The sequence below is a fragment of the Plutella xylostella genome, chromosome 13, assembly GCF_932276165.1.
Source record: "Plutella xylostella chromosome 13, ilPluXylo3.1, whole genome shotgun sequence".
In the NCBI taxonomy this organism is placed as follows: Eukaryota; Metazoa; Arthropoda; class Insecta; order Lepidoptera; family Plutellidae; genus Plutella; species Plutella xylostella.
In genome coordinates, this window is record NC_063993.1 from 10,519,472 (window position 1) to 10,536,534 (window position 17,063).

At 37.9% G+C, this 17,063-nt stretch overlaps 1 protein-coding gene and 1 long non-coding RNA gene across 4 annotated transcripts in view; one reads left to right on the plus strand and one right to left on the minus strand.

The window, feature by feature from the left end:
• Positions 1–16,145, plus strand: part of LOC105385657 (calnexin) — an 18,491-nt gene extending 2,346 nt beyond the window's left edge. Inside the window, exons 5-15 of one of the 3 annotated variants that reach the window (XM_048624847.1) lie at positions 6,849–7,057; positions 7,623–7,722; positions 8,131–8,238; positions 8,669–8,789; positions 9,282–9,337; positions 9,889–9,969; positions 10,496–10,612; positions 11,053–11,193; positions 12,911–13,030; positions 13,404–13,523; positions 14,716–16,145. In XM_048624847.1, coding sequence (XP_048480804.1) covers positions 6,849–7,057; positions 7,623–7,722; positions 8,131–8,238; positions 8,669–8,789; positions 9,282–9,337; positions 9,889–9,969; positions 10,496–10,612; positions 11,053–11,193; positions 12,911–13,030; positions 13,404–13,523; positions 14,716–14,790 — 1,248 coding nt within the window. In that variant the 3' untranslated portion in view covers positions 14,791–16,145. Of the gene's footprint in view, positions 1–6,848; positions 7,058–7,622; positions 7,723–8,130; positions 8,239–8,668; positions 8,790–9,281; positions 9,419–9,849; positions 9,970–10,495; positions 10,613–11,052; positions 11,194–12,910; positions 13,031–13,403; positions 13,524–14,715 lie in introns of all 3 variants that reach the window. The other 2 variants (XM_048624846.1, XM_048624845.1) reach the window with 2 other exon arrangements.
• On the minus strand, positions 3,731–4,451 carry LOC125489318. The gene is made up of 2 exons (XR_007266888.1): positions 4,238–4,451; positions 3,731–3,931 (listed from the first exon to the last, which is right to left on the minus strand). It is a non-coding gene; the product is annotated as an uncharacterized LOC125489318 (long non-coding RNA).
• Positions 16,146–17,063: the final 918 nt, after the last annotated feature.

Below are 17,063 nucleotides of genomic sequence, written 5' to 3' on the forward strand. Positions count from 1 at the left end.
TTGAAAGAGCTAATTAAAAATAGGAGATGCAAAGATCACAAAGCCTTGTTTTGTATGAAAGAAGAATTTTAATATTCAGGTTATTTCTACCATAAAAATCTAACTGACACGTTTAAGGGCCCGTACAGGGTGACGTGCCGTGCCAATTTTGGGTTTTCAATGCTCTTCACACAGCACACGCAGTGACACGCACACATGTAAGTTTGCACAGTGGGTCGATAAACTTTTACTCGCCAACTTTATTGACAATTATGTTCAAGTACATTTTGGGTGATTTTAGGGTAAGTAAGTATAATTCTTACTTGCACTGGTAGGCACCAGGAAAGAGTAGAAATTAATGGGGGTGCCACTTTACTCTATACTCGGAACCCGATTAGCTTTCTCAAACAAATGTGGTATTTACTTGTAGAAAGGTAACTACAAGTATTAAAGTGTAGATAATAAGTTTCGGGCATCCTCCAGCCAACTGAACCCCGACGACAAAGCAAAGTAAATACATAGTGTCGCAAAAGGGCTATACTAAGCCAAAAGGGGATGCCTCAAGGGGTCATTCTGAACAACTTTTGTTCTACGAGATTTGCAAATTCGCGAAAAAAAATATTCGTTTTCCATGGTAAAAAGTCACATGTCCAACAAAGTTAATTTCCAAAACTCGTAGAGCAAAAGTTCAGAATGACCCCCTGTCTTACTCCTTTTTACCGGACTGCCGAAAGAGGAGGGTAATGTTTTTTTATTGTATGTATGTATGTTTGTCTGTTTCTTTGTTCCCTCCTGTAGCCTAAACGGCTTGATAGATTTTGATGTATGAGGTATTGTTAGAAGCGTATTGATGGCGCGATGGTTATAGGCTATGTGACGTTCTATTAAAATGTACAGTTCCCCAAAATTGATAATGCACATAGAAATCTTCGTCATTGTTCGGCAACGGTCGTATTCCCGAGCGTTAGAAAACTATTATGTATTTAGAGTGGCTAAGTGCATTTTCTTCATGAAATTTTAGTAGAATTATGTAATTGGTGCTAAAAGAGATAATTGATTTATCAGTAACGAAATTTGATTCGATAATTCATAATATTCCATAATATTAAAATTTACTTCGAAAATATTATAGTAGGTACTTTTCAAGTGTCTTACTGAAGCTGATGTAAAGATGGATGAATGAAGGTTTGAATAACACAAGGTTTATATTATAAGGAGAAATGGATTTCAAACACAGGTTTATATAAAAAAATTGAAATCTCAGTTCAAAAGTATTTACAGCACTGATTATTTCACATTAATAAAAATGTTTACATTAAAATCTCAGTTCAAAAGTATTTACAGCGCTGATCATTCACAATAATATTACAATTACAAACTTGGTCTTTTGGGTGTGGCTTTATTGGCAAAGTGAAGTCTATCAATGTGACGCATATTTTATTCTTAAATGTGCCTCATAATATGGCATCGTCAAAAATAATTAAAGTTGAAATTAAATTCACATTTGAAAAAAATAACAAGAACGATGTGTAATTGCAGCTCTTTATAATTCCACAAAAGTAATATTGATCTTGACCTTGAGACCCTTGACTGATCGGTGACAGCCACCGACCGCCCAAATTGTTTTCGATTATGTGTCACATGATATTGACTACTATTTCTTTCGAACAAGGATCAAAATGCAAGTGCTTTGTTTAAAGCACTGATTCGGGTGTTTCCGGGAATACGACAGTTTGCGAAGATTTGCATGCGCATTATTAATATGGGAGAACTGTACATAGCGCCCTCTAGAGGACATAACGTGATGATCGAAAAAATAATAATTCAACTTTGCCGTGTAAGGTATCAAATGAAAGGGCTTGATTTTCACATTATAAAAATATGCATATTGAAGGTATTTAAATAACAACACCAAAATTATTGAAATAAAAAATGATCATGAACTACTGACGTAAAATTTCATAAAAAAAAAACAACTAAAAAGTTACAAATAAAAAAATACAATTATAAACAAACGAAAAACCCGACTGTACGCTAAAAACATGAAAACAAGTCCCAATGTTAATGGAAAGTATCGCAGGCGGGGACCAACTTGACCGCCACTCAAGGCCGTTTTCTAAGTAACATTCAGCTAAATGGTGAACCCTCTGCTGGTCCCCGCCTACGATACTTTCCATTAACATTGGGACTTGTTTTAATATTTTTAGCGTGCAGTCGGGTTTTTTGTTTGTTTATAATTTGTTTAGTACTATATACCGCTTTTTCAATACCTGTAAGTAGGTAATATTTTTTGGTAGCAGCATAATATTTTTAATTAATTTTAGGGTTTCGAACGTCAAAAGAAAAAAAGCAACCGTTATAGGATCTCTTTGTTGTCCGTCTGTCACCGCCCTTTTTCTCAGAAACGGGTAAAGATATCAAGCTGATATTTCACATAGATGGGGAGTAACCCAAAAAATATATTATGGTACTCCCTGTCCCACACAAGTAAATTGGGGCTTATATTTTTTCCAGTTATTTTGATGTGTATCCTTTTTTTTCTTTGTTGTTTTGTATAAGTATGTGTTTGTTTTCTTTAAATCTGTATTTTTTTTGTTGTTGCTGTCTATGTGTCGAATAAATGTATCTTTATCTTCAAGTCACGCTATCTATCGTTTGTTTTTTTGTGGCTACTGTCTATAGAAGAAATTCCGTCATTGACAATTTTACGTTACGAATTTATTTTTATTTATTTTATTTTTATTTTTACATTTTCGTGGAGAACCAACAGCATTTTGTTAATAAATAATTATTACTTATGAACACATAACAACTTGATGCCATTAACAGAATGAACTTAGTAAACCTAACACATCCAGAGGAAAAATAAAATCTCTTTCTCTCTCTCTGAAAAACATACTTAATAGCCCAAACTCGATGTTTTTAGCTATTAACATCTTTGAAATAAAATTGAGCCACCACCGTGTTATTGCCCTCATCAGATCCTCACGAGACCATACCTCAACCAGCACCAAGAGACTGTATTTTTGATCCCTAACCTGATGTTCGTGCGTATTGTCATCACTTAGATCCATTCGCTATATTCCTGCTCCTCATCAGACCTTTACGAGACTGTAATGTCACGAGAATATTGCACACTATCTAATATAATTTAATGTATTGAATATACTGGAAGAATTATGCTTCCTCAATTTCAAATCAAATTATGTTGGTGTCATAAAAGTTGAAAAAGTGCAATGACAACCAATGTGCAGTGATTTTGTATCTGTACACGATAAGATCGCGAGCTGTCAGTGCTGCCTAAACCGACGTGACCCTTCTTTGGAGGCCAGCGGCCAACTGAGTCATAGAGAAAAGAACACTACGTTTTAAGAGATGGGAGTACAAGGGAAAAAAAAAGAAAAAAATACTTGTATTATTTTTTTTTATTCACGCGTACTAACAGAGGGTACCAACAAAACAAAAATTATGACGTACAAAACTGCCAACATAGCCCCGCTGAAATAGTGATGTGCTTCTTATGGATATTTTTATCGATAACTAGTAAAAAAAAAAGTGCGAATGTATGTATTACTTTAATTTCAGTTTTACACAATAGGATTTCAGTGTTACACAATGACACCAACGTTAAGTCTCGGTTCAACGTTATGTTATGTTCCTATTTGAACACAAACATATAATCCTTAAAATAAACTCGAGATTTTCCGTTGACGTAAGTGCTATGATACAATGTTGAAATAAAATAAAAGTGGAAAAATATAATTATATTTATTTATTATAAAATAAAGTGTCTGCAGTAAGTCCCACACATGGAATTGTTTTTTTTTCAATTGTGTTCTTAAAATGTTGTGGTAGAAAATGATTGCCACAAATTCGTTTAAGTTGATGTAGCTTTTCAATAGGCACATAAACCAGATCCTCCTTACCGGTCATCTTAACCCACTGTTTACATCTGCAAACAACATTTTTATAATTATTATTAAACAATTAAATATTATTTAAGTAGGTATAATAAAAGTCACTGGTAATTTTTGTATGGAGATCCGAATTTGATTTTCGCTTATTTCCAAAACTAGTAGACATAAGTTGTTCTGATTGATGAGCTGTGCGAACTAATGATAAATAAAAATATCGATATCGATAAAAAAAACATTCATGCACTATTGTTGGTTGTGCTGACCCTCCAGTTATTTTATTAGACTTTAACTTTTTTATACATATAAATAATCTAAATCCTATGCCTTTAATTGTAGCTTACCTTTCCTCATCCAGTGGAAATTTGGCCATGAAAATTCTCTTTTGGCCATCTATACGACCGGCTAGCGGCTCTTAAACCACATATTTCACAAGTTTTATAAAACATAATTATTATCAATAATATCAAGCAACACTAATAGTTAGGTACCTCCACACAAACACTGCACTTATCCACAGTAATAATAATATATAAATAACTGTTAAATCTTAATTTATTTATGATTTGAAATTATTTTTCAAACTAAACGATTGACTGACTGACACTGACAGATGACAAAAGCCAAAGATGTCTATGATAGCGTAAAAAGTACTCTGTGAGCGGTGCTCGCCATTATTTTTCGTACGCGTTCCATACTTATTTTTTCCCAGACTGTCTTTCGCCAGACTGAACTGAGTCAAACGTCACTTGTGTTTATGATTTTATAACACAGAAAGCCGCCATAGATATTTGTATGAAGATTTGAGGGAAAAAAATTGCTCAAGTTTGGGATTAATTTACACAAAATAAGTGTATGTTTATTAAAAAACAAGGTATTTAACGCCTAGTCCAAGCCTTTAACTTTATAATTTGATAAGAATCATATGAAAATTCTTGATGATTACGACACAGTTGTTACAATACGGGAGTGGTTTTTCGTCATATTCTGAATTTAATTTACAGTTATCCATAAGTATTTACTTAAATTCGAATGATTCAGCACCTAGCTAGACTCTTCGACTACCGGTGTGATTTTTTTCAAGGCTGTAGAGCATCATTTACTACATAATTCTATGACAATGCCAACCCTCGATTACCTATTGCTGACCCTTAAGACAATTTGATAACGCTCTTATCAGCAGATTATCTGAGAACCTACAGTCTACATCTATTGTTACTCCACATAATAGGCTACTAGAGATCTATACAGGGTGCAATTTTGTCACTGAAGTTCCATAAGCCATTTCAATGTACCCAACATACTGAGAAATATTCAACCTGAACTACAGAAAAGCAGATAAATACTAAACATGAATATGTACTTGATGATACCTACTCAACCGAAATGTATGTGCTGTAGTTTTTTTAAGGGATTTCAGAGTTGGCCCTGTAGTGAAAGTTACTCAGTATAAGGTAAATTGGCAACGGGAACGTCACACATAAATAACCACCCTGTATAATGGACTTTACTTGATTCGCAGACCTATACCTACTTGTATTATTGGTTATCGATAGTTCAAGGAGAACGCAATATCTGAAGAAAGTTACTGACGGAATTGCATCATTTAGTAAATTGTTACTCTAATTTAATTTGTGTAATGAGATTATACTTCGTGTGAACGCCCGTAGGCTTCCGTGAGAAATAGTAATACGCAAAGTTACTGCCTAACTAATGGTATTAGAATATTAATATCATGTAAAACTATCCTTTTGACACTAAACCTAAGCATCAATATACCTAATTAGGTCTTAAAACAATGTATTTTTCCAAAAAGCATATGAACGAGTAGGTATGTCTCATTCGATTTATATGATCACACTCTTCAAAATGATTCCTTGATTGTTGAAAAACCGGCCAAGTGCGAGTCGGGCTCGCGCACAAAGGGTTCCGTAGCTTAAATCAACCTATCTCAAAAACTATAAGAGATACTTTGATCAAACCAAAAATCGTTGAAAGAGTTAATTAGCATGCATCACCTCTATTTTTTTTAGAATTTTATACCCCGTAGTTATAAAAATAGAGGGGGGGGGACATACTTTTTACGACTTTGAGAGCTGATATCTCAAAAACCGTTCACTTTAAGAAAAATGTTTTTTAGAAAACTTTATATCATTTTAAAAGACCTTTCCATTGATACCCCACACGGGTATGTACATCGAAAAAAAAAATTTCATCCCTCAGTTACACGTATGGGGGGCCCCACCCCCAATTCTTTTTTTTACTATTTAGTGTCATATTTTTGTAGCGGTTCATACAACACATATTCCCATCAAATTTCATCACTGTAGTATTTATAGTTTCCGAGTAAATCGGCTGTGACAGACGGACAGACGGACAGACGGACATGACGAAACTATAAGGGTTCCGTTTTTGCCATTTTGGCTACGGAACCCTAAAAAGTATAGTTAAAAGATGAGCCATATTCATACAACATTTTTGACATGGTCTTATTGAATTTCATGCTACATTGCGATTGGTTACGCTGGCAAGCAAAACAAAGCACAAAAACCACATAAGTTTTCCAAAATTAGAATGAACTGAGCAAAAGTTTGTTCAATTAAAGACCTTGGCAGTTAACCAATGCTGCATCATCCCTGTTTACAAATATGGCGGTCGATCTTATGCCAGACATATGTTTTATTAGATAGCTAAATATACTTGTTTCAAAGTGAAGGTTTTTGGATTTTACAACTCCTCACTTACTAGTACACGTCAATAACATGAAATGTGTAAGTTTCTTCAGACAGATCCATTCAGCCAATAACTGTCCACAGCTAGGCGTACTGTTCTGCAAGGGTCGCCAAAATACTCCTATTCCTTATCCAGCCTCTATTGTCTATGGCGTTTCGATACCTTTCTTTACCAACATATCCATATTTACCAACCACCCCTAACAACACAACCTCTCCCCAGGCTGGCCAAATCTGCGGTGGAGCCTACCTCAAGCTCCTCTCCAAAGGCACAGACACTAAGGCGGACCTCCGTTCCTTCCACGACCAGACCCCCTACACCATCATGTTCGGGCCAGACAAGTGTGGGTCGGACAACAAGCTGCACTTCATATTCAGACACCGCAACCCGGTCAACGGGTCTATCGAGGAGAAGCATAGCAAGAAGCCTACGTGAGTGTGGTTTTTAACTGTTGACGCTAAAAAAGGAGTGTTATGAGTGTTTGTTTGTTTATATCTGTCTATGGTACCGTAGCTCTGAAATGGCTGGACAGATTTTCGTTTACTTTGTTATTTTATGTTGTGATGTTTGGGGGGCATATTGTACATGTTGTGTTTGGTTATGAAACGAGTAAATGGATAAGACCTCGAATGTTTAAGTACCTATAGTTGTTAGTTTTCTTTATGGTTAGATAGCTACATCGCTAGTTGTAGGGCAGGGTTAATCGATTAGTAAATAAGCGTGGGTATGAGCAAGTGGTGTTTGATTAAACATACTGATTAAACTCAGTTTCTTCAAATTTATATACAGACATGCGATAATTTTCATCCCTTCTATGGATTTTACAATTTGTATTATATTGTTTTAGTTACTGTTTTGAATGGCTTTGACCGGTACAGGTTTTATAGGCTCCAAAAAAGGTTAACTTTATTCGTTTACGCACATTGCAGGACCCGAACCATATTACTAGGTATTAGGCCTATGTATAGTTTCATAAATATGTTGTTGTTTTTCCAGTGAGCGTCTAGAAGAGATCTACAAGGATAAGGCGCCTCATTTGTATACGCTGATCGTTTCACCAGACAATACCTATTCCATCATGATTGACAACAAAGAGGTAAGATTTAATATACTATACTAGCGCCTCTTGGATAAAAATATCTGACATATTTCTAGTTTAAAATCTTAAATCCTCAACCAGTAATAGTCCACTGCTGCCTGGACACAGGCCTGCCTTAAAGAGCGCCACTACACTATTTTCTCGGCCTTTCTTACCATACCAGTACTGGATATCCTATGCTATGTTTGAATGTTCGTGGTCTCCACTTACAAAACGATTCATCCACAGTTGATAGACCGACAGAAACGTTAGCTGGACGAAACATTCTGTGATGAAACGTTCTGTGACTTAAAAAATCATTGGTTAGTTAAATGTTGATACATATTCTGTACCCCAATGGTTTTATTTATATTTTTGTTTCTTCAAAGACACAGTACCTATAGCAACTCGCAACTCTGTTTGCAGGTGTCATCAGGCTCTCTGCTGGAAGACTTCACGCCGCCCGTGAACCCTCCCGACGAGATCGACGACCCCAACGACGTGAAGCCCGTCGACTGGGACGAGAGGGAGAAGGTAACTTCACTGATTATTGAGCTGTGATTTAAAAAAAATACATACATTATATTTATTTATGTTCATGACTTTAAAACCCGAATGAGTAGCCAAAAGCGACTTCTAAGCGAGAAACCATCTTTCTATCTGTACAGTATATACTTACGTGTCACAGGTTTCAAGCCGTATCGCCTTTTTGGAATAATACAATAGCCTTAGGATACCTACACATCATCTACAAAAAATAAATAAATAGTCATGCCTAATAAACACATTTTACAGAGGATAGAAATAGAAGGAAAATGAGAAGCTCTTAGGCCAAAGTTAAGCTCGCGGGCAACAGCTATTAGCCAGTAATTACCCGCTGAAGCATAAACTTCCTTTCATAGCAGTCCGAAACCACTACCATCAACATGAACATTCACTTATACCTATGTCTATTTATTTTCAGATAGTAGACAGTAGCGCAGTGAAGCCCGAGGACTGGGACGAGTCAGCCCCCGCTCAGATCCCCGACCCCGACGCCGTCAAGCCCGACGGCTGGCTGGACCACGAACCTGTTAACATACCAGGTAATATTGTCAGAAAAAGGTTTTTTGTTTAATTTGCGTAAAACCATCATAAACCATCCAATAGCTTCTACGCGTCCACGAAAGAAGCGGTTTGGGATTTTTTTAACTCACTGAACAAAAGACACGCTATGAATTCCTCTTATACTCCGATTGCTGGGTTTGGCCTGTGCGTAGCAAAGGCGCTTATAACTGGAGAGAGTAAATACGAATATTTCCTTATAAGTATTCGTAAAAACTTCTAATAGCTTCTAAACCCGTGCGCCCCTCTATAAAATATAAGAGGCTTACGCTGTGTTGCAGAATGGAATTTTAGCTAATGTCGGCAAAAACCGTTCAAAAGTGAAAAAAAATAGTGTTGAATGTGGGGGGTTTTTAACGTTGATTGATTATGATTATCATCCTCTAACTCCGCACGGCTTCTCCAGCTTTCGGCCTCCACAGTTTAACATTGATTAGGTTATATTTAAAAGCATATTTTTGTTCAAATTCCAGACCCCGAAGCCAAGAAGCCTGAGGACTGGGACGCGGACATGGACGGCGAGTGGGAGGCGCCGCTCATCGACAACCCGGCTTGTAGCGTCGGCTGCGGCGAGTGGAAGCCGCCGCTCATACCGAACCCGAGCTTTAAGGTAATAGAGATAGGGTTGAGTTTCCTTCGGCGTGCGGCGCGGGCTGCGGCGAGTGGATACCACCGCTCATACCGAACCCGAGCTTTAAGGTAATGGAGATAGGATGGAGTTTCCTTCGGCAGATTGTTCTAGCTGAAGCGAAAGCGGCGTGACGCAGCACTTTTGGCAAACTATAATGAAGAATGCCGGCATTGGTTCTAAGCATATTGCGTCAGATTGTCTTCCTTCAGAGCCACCCGTAGGCGTTTTAAAGAAATATTTGAATAAGTCTACACTCTAGCAGGCTAAGCGACCTTTAGTAGCTCGTTCAGCCTTTTTATGTAATACTGTATACAGTTGAAAAGGCCTAGCACGGGGAGCAATTAAAACGTGACGCTGCTCGATGTGTGTAAAACTTTTGTCACATGTTAATTGCGCCCCGTGCTAGCCCTCCTGAAGACTGGGACGCGGACATGGACGCCGAGTGGGAGGCGCCTCTCATCGACAACCCGGCTTGTAGCGTCGGCTGCGGAGAGTGGAAACCGCCGCTCATACCGAACCCGAGCTTTAAGGTACTGGAGATAGGGTTGAGTTTCCTTCGACGTGCGGCGCGGGCTGCGGCGAGTGGAGGCCGCCGCTCATACCGAACCCGAGCTTTAAGGTAATAGAGATAGGGTAGAGTTTCCTTCGGCAGATTATTCTAGATGAAGCGAAAGCGACGTGACGCAGCACTTTTTTAAGGCAAACTATAACGAAGAATGCCGGAATTGGTTCTAAGCACATACCTACTGTCAGATTGTGTTTCTTCAGAGCCATGCCAGCCCGTAGGCGTTTTAAAGAAATATTTGAATAAGTCTACACTCTAGCAGGCTAAGTGACTAAAGTAGCTTGTTCAGCCTTTTTATGTAATAATGTATACAATTCAGAACTCCGGAACTCCGTATTGGTCTTGGTCCCTGACCCACTACAAACAGTTTAAATTTAAAAAAGTCACAAATGAAAGATTGCCATGATTGGATAGGCTTTCAATACTGCAATTTCTATCTGGCAGCATCACAGTAAAGTCTCCAACCTATAATTCTAATCTACTTGTTCCAGGGCAAATGGCGGCCTCCTCTCATCACGAACCCCAACTACAAGGGCCGCTGGGCGCCGCGCAAGATCCCCAACCCCGACTACTTCTACGACGACCAGCCATTCAAGATGACGCCTATCGTGAGTATATTTATACATATACAGGGTGTTAAAAAAGGGTACTTATACAGTCATTCAGAACCACTCTTGTTCAGAAAACATTTAAGAGTTTGCCGAAAGAAATATGGCATCTCCATATAAACTTTATTTCTAAAAGTCGTAAAGCAAAAGTTGATTAGATTGACCACCTAAGACCTTGACAAACTCACAAAGCACCTATTCGTTGATTTAAACATTTTAGGCAGTTTGACAAGGTACTTACAAAAGTTAGTCTGTTTTTTAATCTCAGATACTAAATTGACAGATTCTGAAAGGTTTATAAACAGTCGATTGTCCCGCTAATAGAACGATACGAACAATACAGACTTTACATAATACGAAGCTCATCGTACAGTTGGCAACATTGCTCTCACTTACCATTAACCTTTTTACATAAACAATCCTATCATCATGCATTCCAGCACGCAATAGGCTTCGAGCTGTGGTCCATGTCTCCGAACCTCCTCTTCGACAACCTCATCATCACGGACGACCCCGCCACGGCCGAACAGTTCGCTGCCCAGACGTTCGCGCCCAAACTGAGCGCGCTCACCAAGTATGAGGTATGTTGTGTCGGTGGTGAAGTAAGGTTTAAAGTTAAAAGTGAAATTTCATTATATGATGACAGCAATAGTTTTAATTTTACTTTGTATGAAGGGTATCAATTTACAAAGGAATGTAAAAAGATGGATTTTTACATATGACTATTGCTAAACAAAAGTGTGAATAGGCCTAATACCTATGCATACTAAACAAAATATTTGTGTGAACAGTTTAAGTATTGAAAGGCTGAAAGGGAAATATGACTGTGTGGGGCAACGGTTAGTACGGATATTAAGACATAACAAAGGTAGAATTGGTATGCCAAGTATGAACAGTAGGTGTAAAAAGCAGCTTTCCGCATAAAATAAATATGTATTTGTTAGTAGACAATTTGAGAAATACCACAATGCATGTACGAAATGCAAAAAAACACATCACACAACACACACGTGTACTGTTAGCGCGATGCTACATGACGTGTCGATGTTAAACGCAAGCACAACAGTATCACTATCACTCGTATCACTCGTTAATTTATGCAAAATGGTAATTTATATGATATGACTGTGTATTCTTTTGTAATAAATAGTAAGTTTCCTTATATAAAACGGGTTTTTTGGTAAGGCGTCGCTGTTGGGCCGCATAGTGGCGGCGACGGGGTACCGGCCCGGCTACTGAGCCATGTACGCCGCCTACTGCTGTCTGCCCGTGTCATAGAGCAACCAGACATTACGTCTGTGGGAATATAGGAATATTAGGCATAATTATATGAAACGGGTGAAATGCCTCATAACGGTCGACGCCATTGCTGCGCCTTTTGGTCTATTGCGGCAAAAGCGCTTTCCGAATCCTTTAACCGTTCGTTTAACATAGCAACATGGCCGCCATTTTGGTACAGATATAGGTATGTTATAGAGAAAATATATTATTGAGAAAGTCATATATTCTAGGTCGCTTTTGGTATATTGTGGCAAGAGCGCGTTCAGAATCCTCTTACCATTCGTTCAAAATTGCAACACGGCCGCCATTTTAGTACAGATACAGTCATGTATTCTAGTGTTATATATAGTTTCCTTATAAAAGGCGTCGCTGTGGGGCCGCATGGTGGCGGCGACGGGCTACCGGCCCGGCTACTGGGCCATGTACGCCGCCTACTGCTGTCTGCCCGTGTCGGTATACGTCGCTTATCTCGTGAAGAGGGCACGGGAGAAGGTTCGAGAGTGTTTAAGAGAGCGCTAGAATGTAATAAATTGTGCTAGTTTTTGAAGATAATGTTTAGAAGAGCGCTAGTTTAGGAGTGCGTAGGACACTTAAGCGTTGTAAGGTGTTTGTGGCAATTTAGGAATAGCTATAATGTTTGAAAGCCGTTTTAAATGAAGAGTATGCTAAGGTTATCGATAGTGTTGTATCATGGCTAAATCACATTATTAATTTTACCTCTCACGTACCGGGAAATCAGAGACAGTTAAAAAGCTATTGTATCATTTAGCGAGCCGTGTGTGGTTATTATAATCAAGTTTATATGTATATTTTTACACAGCTCATGTTCTAAATTGTAAGTTCACTTGCTAAATTCAAGGCACACCAATTAAGAAACGAATCTGTGCTATTCCTTAATTTTAGATTAGTTTCTTTATTTAAGTGGCTATCTGATATTCACCACAACTCACCATCACTATACCTATACCCCCATAGTTAACCCGCTATCGCACATGTAGTAAAGCTAGTCGCCCACAGGAGTCGTTCTTGGACGCGGCGGTGCAGTTCGTGGCCGCCAACCCGTGGGTGTGGGCTGTCGTCGTGCTACTCATACTGGTCGTCATCGTGATATATATCTACGTGAGGGCTGGGCCTGATGTGAGTTATATTGCATTTTTTAAATACAAACTGCATGTTGTTTAATACTACTTTTCTATTCTTCTTATTTCTTGGCGTGTCGACAAAAAACAAAAGCTTGGATCTGGTTCTGGACCTGAATGGAGCCTGTCCGGTATACTTTAAAACTAATCTGGCTGGCTAATCTTTTCACCACGGTGACAAAACAAAGTTTACCATTGTGATTCCAAGAAAACGTGAAATGTATAGATGTTTTATTTTTTTCTGGTGCAAAGACTATTGTAATTAATTGTACCATTTTATCGACATCTTCATTGTGTATTTACTACTTACTTTGTAAACAATCCTTCATCTATTACTCTCACAACACTAACACACCTCTTCCAAACCCCAGGAGGACGTAGAAGAAGCGCTCAAGAAGGCCGACGCCATGACGCCTGATGACCTCTTGGATGAGGAGGAGCAGGAGGCGCGCGGCGGCAAGGCGAGCCTCGAGGAACCCGCTGATGACGAGGTATGTTATATAGGGTGTTGCAAAAAGGGTCTTCTTTTTCTAGTGCCTATCCACTACTGGAGGGTGGCGGTCAGCTCTGCATACTAGTCTCTGTTCTTTTTCAAGCGCATCAGCTGTTCTACGCTGGTCACTCCCGTCCATTCTCTTATATTACGGAGCCACGACCTCCTTCTGCACCCGCGTCTTTTCCCCTCCACCTTGCCCATTACAATGACCTAGTATAGTGCTCAGACACGATCTATACTAGGTCATTGTCCTACATTGCAAAAAGGGTAAAGAATTTCAAAAAGTCTTAGAACAAAACATGTTTAGAATGACCCCCTGAGTCAACCCCAATCGGCTTAATATACCATTTATGCATGCTTACTTTTGGATGCAATAAAAGATTGAGTATTGAGTATGCATCACTCTGTATAAGATCTTCTGAATTTAACATGACGGACATTTTAAAATTGATTGTCATTTTGTAAATTAAGAAAAGCTGATAAACTGGAAACACTATCCTACAAGCTTGATCTTGACGATTGTAATAGCCCATTCTTGCCGGATATTAAATACTCATAATGGAGTTAAACTGTGTAAGCACAAAAACTGGTGGACCTCTTTAGTACTTACATAGAAGATATCTGACAACGTTTTTACTCTAAACGATTTTTCCACCGACTAACAGGTAGATATAAGTAATGAAACTCCGTTCTTCAAACACTTGAGCAAACTGATAAAGGATTTCAAACAGTCCGATAACCCTGAAGAAGAAGTTATTCTTGTCAATACCGCCGATGAGGCAAGACATTTCTTTTATTTATATTATATTGTTTTGTTTGTCTAATTGTAAAATTATAGTATATTTGCCTATAAATCATAGTATAGCCTCAGAGAAGTGTCATAGCAATGTACACTATGTACTTATGCATTTGAGTAACCAACATATTTTGTAATTTTGTTTCATTACTTTCACTAGTCTTCATTTGTTCGTTCAGTACTACCTATAAATATAAATAGTGTTTCGATATTGATCTCTGATCTATGTAGTAATAATTGTAAAACTGTACTAATCGTTATCTTTCCTTTATTATTTAAAATTATTTATGTGCCAACCTTAACCGTACTTCTGCCAACTACTGTACCTACTTAAATTTGTAGCAGCACATTTCACACTGACGACTTTGTAAAACCTATGTGTGTATTGCAGGAGCATTCTACCCTCCGGAAACGGAAGAAGGACGACGGGTCCGGAGACGCGTCCAAGAAGAAAGACGAGGAGTGAGGAACAGACACATTCTGTTAGTTTAAATTATTATTCAAGTTTCACCAACGAAATAGACGTATGGTTAGCTAAATATATAATGTACGCCACTGAAACACAACCTGTAAAGACTGTATGTATCGATGTTTTCAATATATCTTCCACCCATCAGCCTCAGAATCAAACTTTTTGTCTGGGTTGGCAATGGCATACATATATCTTCTGCTGACTGTACACGATTCTGAATCTAGACGCTTTTTCAAGGATACTTACGTGCCTTTGTAAAGGAAGTAGATAGTGTGAACTAAAGTCAAATATTCGTAATTTGTCGTGATTCAGAACCGTGTATTCCCACTGTGCAATAGATTGGTTAATTAGCGATTTCCACGAATTTCGCTAACCAAAGAAATAAGGTAATATATTATATTGTTTTATTTTCTCCTGTTTAATTTATGTTTTTTTTCTTGTTGTGAAACATGTTCTAAATAAAGGGAACAAAGTATTGAGTATTAAATATGTTTTACTATTAATTGTAATAGTATAATATATGTCGGCGTTGATCGCCGTAGTTTTTGTAGAAATGCCTCGTATATCGGCATGTTATTCGCGTGAGAATTCGGTATAGACTGATTTTATTATGCGACGCGTCGGCTTATATACTCGCTTACCCCCTCTCCTACTCTAAAGGAAGTGACGTCATACTCATATTATCACCGGAAGTGCTAAAGGTGCGTGGATATAGGTGTCTCGAAATATTGGAATGCTTTATGTAGTGGACGCGTCGACATATATTATTATTTTAAAAGCAGTCGTAAGAGTCATTGATTTCGCATTTATGTTGTATAAATAGAACTCGGAGGTATTTCTACCTCAAATGATTGTCATAATATTATATGTATTTAAAATAATCCTATATTTACGGTTTGAAAGCTTACAATAATTGGATAGGGTGTACATTTTACTACTTAACCTGTAGATAAATTTATCTTTGTCCTATGCAATTTTTAATTAACCTATATGTTAGAACAAAATTTCATACTCTTTGGAAGTTGGCATACATATGTAGATAATTTTGTGCAGATTTTCCTACTACGTTCAACTGTCTCTAGGTATATTTCTATGTATCATTATAATGCAATTTTGCGTTCTCACTGTTCTGGTTTTTCACTAAATGTGTAAAATAAATGTGTGTACAAGTAAATAATATAATAGGCTATTAGCATAGGTGTCTGTAAGAGTTGAATACGTTTTGTGTTACGTTAATTTGGCATTGTGTTGCGATCCCGTGTGAGATAGTATATATGAGCTGCAATATAATATATAATAATATATAAATGTACGTGAATGATAAACAATAAATTCGGATGGATTTGTAAGGCATTGTTTTATTTTGTAGTCAGCAAACACGCCTATTTCTTGACAGAAGATTTTCCCACGGCACGTTATTCTAAAGGTGAAAATTGGCAGCAGATGACTTGAGGTTGTATCAGACGACGAGTCGTAACGACATCGTCGCTACTACCCGCGCGAGTTAACTTGGCACCAGGGCGACAAGAACCAGTTGTCATGTTAACTAGCTTGGGAGTACCCGGCGTGAGCCCTGGTTCTTTTCGGCCAGGTGCCAAGTTAGCTCGCATGGGTTATAGGTTATAGGTACTTACTGGTTTATATGCATGTATATTTTCTATGGGATTCACAAGACATGACACTCAACGACACGTCCATAGAACTACATAGAAGCCAGTAGTGATGTAGCGACACTTTTTCTGCTGCAACCTCATGTTTCCCGCTGCCAATTTGCACCTTTAGCCTTCCTCATCCAGCCTTCTCGTATCAGATTGTATATAATATTGAGAATAGTTAACATAAATTTAGGTAATAACCTGCCTACGAGCTATTTGGGGACGAGGATTAGTTTTGGGGACCAATGTTGATTTTTAAAGGTAACAAAATCACAAACTTTCCACAGTTATACTTCCTATTTTCATCTTACTCTATCCTTTATGTCCACTTACATAAATGAACTTTAACTTTTTTGTTAGGTGGTCAATGGATTAAATTGCTAAATACTATGTTTCCAGATTTGTTTAGGTAAGTATAAAACAAATGTTTATTGTGCCCAGTAATGTGTATTGCTACACCCTGTATAATAATACAAGTCAATGAACTGCCGAAGTACCTACTTAAATAATCATTCGCATTATCTATGAAGAGTGAAAGCGAAGTGGCTCGGTTCAAGCGACGCACGGCACGCATGCTACTCACAAATTAAATATGAATGAGAATAATTAGGA